Source organism: Galeopterus variegatus, unplaced genomic scaffold (genome assembly GCF_000696425.1).
Source record: "Galeopterus variegatus unplaced genomic scaffold, G_variegatus-3.0.2 Scaffold4671, whole genome shotgun sequence".
Taxonomy (NCBI): Eukaryota; Metazoa; Chordata; class Mammalia; order Dermoptera; family Cynocephalidae; genus Galeopterus; species Galeopterus variegatus.
This window is the reverse complement of record NW_007730782.1, coordinates 62,441-68,551: the sequence shown is the minus strand read 5'-3', so window position 1 is coordinate 68,551 and position 6,111 is coordinate 62,441. Positions and strand designations below refer to the sequence as shown.

Sequence of the window (6,111 nt, the reverse complement as noted above, 5' to 3'; positions counted from 1 at the left end):
CTTCCAAGTCTCCCAGAGTTTCCAAGTCTCCCAGAGCGATAGTTATGAGGCAGCAAAGAATAAAATGTAATAAAGCATAACAAGCACACAGAGCTCCAGAAAATCAAGGTGGAACGCCGGCATCTTCTCCCACGATGAGGCCTTGCCATCATCCTTTCACGATGAGGCCCTGTAAACATCGTGTTTCATTAAAAGATTTTCATCAGGCTTTAATCTTATGAGTGGGAGGCGCCCCCGCAATTATTTTTTTCAATTTCTGTGAAAAATGTCATTGGTATTTTGATGGGGATTGCATTGAACCTGTAGATTGCTTTGGGTAGTATGAACATTTTCACAATGTTTATTCTTCCAGTCCAAGAGCATGAAATGTCTTTCTGTCTTTTTGTGTCCTCTTCAGTTTCTTCCAGCAGTGATTTGTAATTCTCATTGTTCAGATCTTTCACCTCCTTGGTTAAATTGGTACCTAGGTATTTTATTTTCTGGTGACTATTGTAAATGGGTTGCTTTCTTGATTTCTTTTTCTGCTAGTTTGTTATGGGAGTATACAAATGCTACTGATTTTTGTGTGATGATTTTGTATCCTGCAACTTTACTGAAATTGTTAATCAGCTCTAAAAGTTTTTTGGTAGAGTCTTTAGGTTTTTCTCTATGTAGGATTGTGTCATCTGCAAACAGGGACAGTTTGACTTTGTTTTTTCCAATCTGGATGGCCTTTATTTCTTTCTTTTGCCTGATTACTCTGGCTAGTACTTCCAATACTATGTTAAATAGGAGTGTGAGATGGGCATCCTTGTCTTGCTCCTGTTCTTAAGGGGAAAGCTTTGAGATTCTCCCTATTCAGGATGACATTGGTGGTAGGTTTGTTGTATATGGCTTTTATTGTGTTGAGATACTTTTATTCTGTACCTAATTTGCTGAGTCTTTATCATAAGGGGATATTGAATTTTGTCAAATACTTTTTCTGCACTTATTGAGATAATCATATGGTTTTTGTCCTTGGTTTTGTTGATGTGGTGTATCACATTTTTACACTTGTGTATATTTAACTATCCTTGCATCCCTGGGTTGAATCCCACATGATCATGGCATATATTTTTTTGATGTGTTGCTGTATTCTATTTGCTAATATCTTATTGATGATTTTTTGCCTATGTTTATCAGAGATATTGGCATGCAGTTTTCTTTTTTTGTTGTATCTTTGTCTGATTTTGGTATCAGGGTGATGTTGGCCTCATAGAATGAGTTTGGGAGAATGGCCTCTTTCAATATTTTGGAAAAGTTTGAAGAGAATTGGTATAAATTCCTTTTAAAATGTTTGGTAGAATTAAGCAGTATCCAGTCCTGGGCTTTTCTTTGTTGGGAGACTGCTGATTAGTGCTTCAATCTCATTACTTATTATTGGTCTGTGCAGGTTTTCTATTTCTTCTTGGTTCAGTCTTGATAGTTTGTATGTGTCCATAAATTTATCCATTTCCTCCAGGTTTTCAAGTTTGTTGGTGTATAGTTGTTATTAATAGTTTCTGATGAGTCTTTGTATTTCTGTGAAATTGGTTGTAATGTCTCCTTTTTCATTTTTGATTTTTGTTATTTAAGTCTTTTCTTCTTTTTTTCCTCTAACCTAGCTAATTGTCTATTTTGTTTACCTTTTCAAAAAAACTACTTTTTATTTCATCAATTTTTTTTCCCCTCTTTGGTCTCTATTTCACTTAGTTCTGTTCTGATCTCAGTTATTTCTTTCCATGTACTAATTTTGGGATTGGATTGTTCTTGTTTTTCTAGTTCTTTGAGGTGTAGTGTTAGGTTGTTAATTTGAGACCTTTCCATTCTTTTGATGTGTTTATTCCTATAAACTTCCCTCTTAGTACTGCTTTTGCAGTATCCCACAGGTTTTAGTATGATGTCTTTATTTTCATTAGTTTCAAGAAAGTTTTTTATTTTCTGTTCAATTTCTCTTGGACCCACAGGTTGGTCAGGAGCATGTTGTTTAACTTCCATGTAACTGTATAGTTTCCAGAGTTTCACTTGTTATTAATTTCTAGTTTTAATATGTTGTGTTCCAAAAGGTAGTTGAAATTTCAGTTTTTAAAAATTTGTTGAGATTTCATTTGTAACCTAACTTGTGGTCTCTCTTGGAGAATGTTCCATGTACTGATGAGAAGAAAGTATATTCTAAAGTTGTTGGATGAAATGTTCTATAGATATCTGCCAAGTCCAATTAGTCTAATGTGTAGTTTAAATCCTGTGTTTGTTGATTTGTTGCCTAGATGATCTGTCCAATGCTGAGAGATGGTTGTTCAGGTCCCCAACTATTATAGTATTGTGATCTATGTTTTTCTTTATGTCTAACAGTGTTTGCTTTGTATTTCTCGGTGCTCTGGGTGTTGGGTACATACGTATTAATGATTGTTATTTCTTCTTGTTGGATAGATCTCTTTATCATTGTATAGTAGCCTTCTTTGTTTCTTTTTATGGTTTTTGGTTTAAAGTCTATTTTATCTGATATAGGAATTGCTCTTCCTGCTCTTTCTTTGATTTCCATTTGTGTGACATATCTTTTTCCATCCCTTCACTGTTAGTCTGTTTGCGTCTTTGCAGGTGAGATGAGTCTTTTGTAGACAGCATCTTGGATCTAGCTTTTGTTGTTATGAGTATTCATGGGGTACAAAGCTGACTGTCATCACTTGTGCTCAAGATGTGATGGCCAGATCAATATTGGCAGCATGCCCATTACCCCAAATTATGATTATACCCCATGTCCCCCCCACAATTAATCCCTGACCTCCCTCCCCACCCCTTTTCCCCCACCCCACTTTGTATACCTAGGTATGCACTCTCCCTCTGCAAGTCCAACACAGACTTTCTTTCCTTCCTTTTTTCTCTCTTAGCTCACACTAATGAATGAGGACATGTGGTATTTTTCCCTCTTTGCTTTGCTTATTTCACTCAACATGTTTCTCCAAACTTACCCATGTTGTTGCAAATGGCCCACAATTAATCCCTGACCTCCCTCCCCACCCCTTTTCCCCCACCCCACTTTGTATACCTAGGTATGCACTCTCCCTCTGCAAGTCCAACACAGACTTTCTTTCCTTCCTTTTTTCTCTCTTAGCTCACACTAATGAATGAGGACATGTGGTATTTTTCCCTCTTTGCTTTGCTTATTTCACTCAACATGTTTCTCCAAACTTACCCATGTTGTTGAAAGAATTTCTTTCTTTTTTTATGGCAAAGTAGTATTCTATGGTGTATATATACCACATTTTCCTTATCCAGTTGTCCATTGATGGACATTTAGGTTGGTTCCATGTCTTGGCTATTGTAAACAGAGCTGTGATAAACATGGGAGTGCAGGTATTCCTTCAACATGATGATTTCCATTCCTTTGGGTATATACCCAGAAGTGGGATTGCTAGATCATATGGTGGATCTATCTGTAGTTGTTTGAGAAACCTCCATACTGTTTTCCATAGTGGTTGTACTAATTTACAGTCCCATCAACAATGTAGGAGCATTCCCTTCTCTCCACATCTTTGCCAGCATTTGTTATTCTCCTTTTTTTTTTTTTTATTATAGACAGTCTAACTGGGGTGAGGTGATATCTCAATGTGGTTTTAATTTGTATTTCCCTGATACTTAGTGACATTGAGCATTTTTTTCAGGTACCTGTTGGCCATTTGTGTGTCTTCCTTTGAAAAATGCCTGTTCAGCTCCTTTGCCCATTTTTTAATTGGGTTATATGGTTTTTTACTGTGTAATTGCTTGAATTCCTTGTATATTCTGGATATTACTCGCTTGTTGTATATATAGTTTGCAAAAATTTTCTCCTACTCTGTAGGTTGTTATTTCACTCTGTTGATTGTTTCCTTTGCTGTACAGAAGCTTTTTATTTGATATAGTCCCATTTGTTTATTTTCTCTTTTGTTGCTCGTGCTTTCGGGCTGTTGGTCATAAAGTCTGTGCTTTATGAAGTGTTTCCCCTATATTTTTCCTTAGTAATTTTACATAGTTTTACCCTGAAGGTCTTATACTTAAGCCTTTAATCCATTTTTAGTTGATCCTAGTACATTATGAGAGGTGCATGTCTAGTTTCATTCTTCTGCATATAGATACCCAATTTTCCCAGCACCTCTTATTGAAGAGGCAGTCTTTTCCCCAATGTATGTTTTTGTTGCCTTTGTCAAATATCAGATGGTTTTAAGCCTGAGGGGTGATTTCTGGGTTCTCTATTCTGCTCCACTGGTCCAAGTGTCTATTTTTCTGCCAGTACCATGCTGGTTTTGGTTACTATAGCTTTGTAGTATAATTTGAAGTCAGGTGGTGTGATGCCTCCAGCTTTATATTTTTTGCTCAGGATTGCTTTGGAAATTCAGAGTCTTTTCTTGTTCCTAGCACCATTTTTGAAGAGCCTGTTCTTTCCCACTGTATATTCTTGGCGTCTTCATTGAAAATCAGTTGGCTGTATGTGCGTGCATTAAATTCTCATTTAATTGCTACTTATTTCTTTTTCAAATGGCCCAATACACTAAAATACCTTTGGTGTTTATGAAACTTGTCAGTTTTGTAATTTTCTTGGGTATATGCTTTCATGATGTTATATGTATTCTCTGATACAGAGATATTGATAAATCCATGGGGCATCTACCATGTATGCATTCCTGTTTATATCCACCCTATGCCTAAGCTCCACATGATCATACCATTCATCCTTATACCTATTAGTATCTCTGTGTTGTGAATATTCTTGGCCTTTCTGATGGATCCAAGTATCATTCCACTGCAGGGCAACCTTTAATCTACCTTGTGGGTGCAGGTTTCTGAAACCATAAGAAAGCCCTCTTCTAATGGCTTTTATTTTCTTCTTCAGCTCTGCCTCCTCAGGCCCTGTCCCTTCCCAGAAAGAAGAGGAAATGACTGAGTTCCAGGTAAATGTTAAATAGTATAGTTTTTCCCTGCCTTATTCTCTATTGTGCAATTTAAGGGGATTGCAGTAAACCATACAGTAAATTAGAAATGCCTATATACATAAAACATATTTTCAGAGGAAACAGAGTTGGAAGATTAAAACTAGGGAAGAGTTAAAATAATGGTTATTTTATGAAATGCCTTCATTTAGAAAGATTGAAGTTGGACTTCAAATTTGAATTTTGTTTTTATAGATAAAGCAAACCAGAGCAGAGATTCATTACATAATTTTCATTGTACATAAGGATAAAAGTAAACATTTTCTAACAGAAATAAGCTTTTCATTGGTACCTAGGTTAATGAGAACATTACAGTAGTTGATAAACCTATCTTTTTTGACAGTCTGTTTTGATCAAGAATAAAACAAAGAATATCTATCAAAATAGACCAGCATTGGAAAAAATGCAAATGAACATCAAGAAAAAAAGGAATAAATTATAATATTTCATATGGTGGAATACTACACCACAATAAAAAAGAACAGATTACTGCTACACACAACATGGATAAATCTCACAAACATGGAGTGAAAGAAGCTGGAAACAAAAAAGTATATTCCGTATGGTTCTATTTATATAATTTTTTAAAACTAGCAAAACTAATTTGTTGCAATAGAAGTCAGAATAGTGGTTATCTTTGGGAGGGTATTTACTGGGAAAAGGCATGAGGAAATTTGAAGTGTTGAAAATGTTCTATATTTCGACTTGGGTGGTATGTACACATGTCTGTAAATGTATAAAAATGTATCGGGTTTTATACATAAGATTAGTGCATTTCTTCACATAACTCTATGCATGTCATACATCAATTTACAAAGAGAAGACTAAGGGTCTGGCTGGGAAGCTCACTCGGTAGAGAATAGGGGGTACACATGTCTGTAAATGTATAAAAATGTATCGGGTTTTATACATAAGATTAGTGCATTTCTGCACATAACTCTATGCATGTCATACATCAATTTACAAAGAGAAGACTAAGGGTCTGGCTGGGAAGCTCACTCGGTAGAGAATAGCGGGGAGAGAGAGAGAGAGAGAGAAAATTAGGCTATCTGAAGAAAGAGGTGGGATGTGTGTCTTTCAAATGACCCTTGGTAATTATCTTTTTCTTTTTTTTTTTTTTTTTTTTTTTTTTTGTATTTTTTTTTTTTAA

General features: G+C 35.6%; 1 protein-coding gene across 1 annotated transcript in view; it reads left to right on the top strand.

Annotated features, from left to right (window-relative positions):
- Nucleotides 1-6,111, top strand: part of ZNF569 (zinc finger protein 569) — a 53,381-nt gene that overhangs the window by 27,099 nt on the left and 20,171 nt on the right. The window contains 1 exon segment of the mRNA XM_008588087.1: nt 4,865-4,922. Coding sequence (XP_008586309.1) covers nt 4,908-4,922 — 15 coding nt within the window. The 5' untranslated portion in view covers nt 4,865-4,907.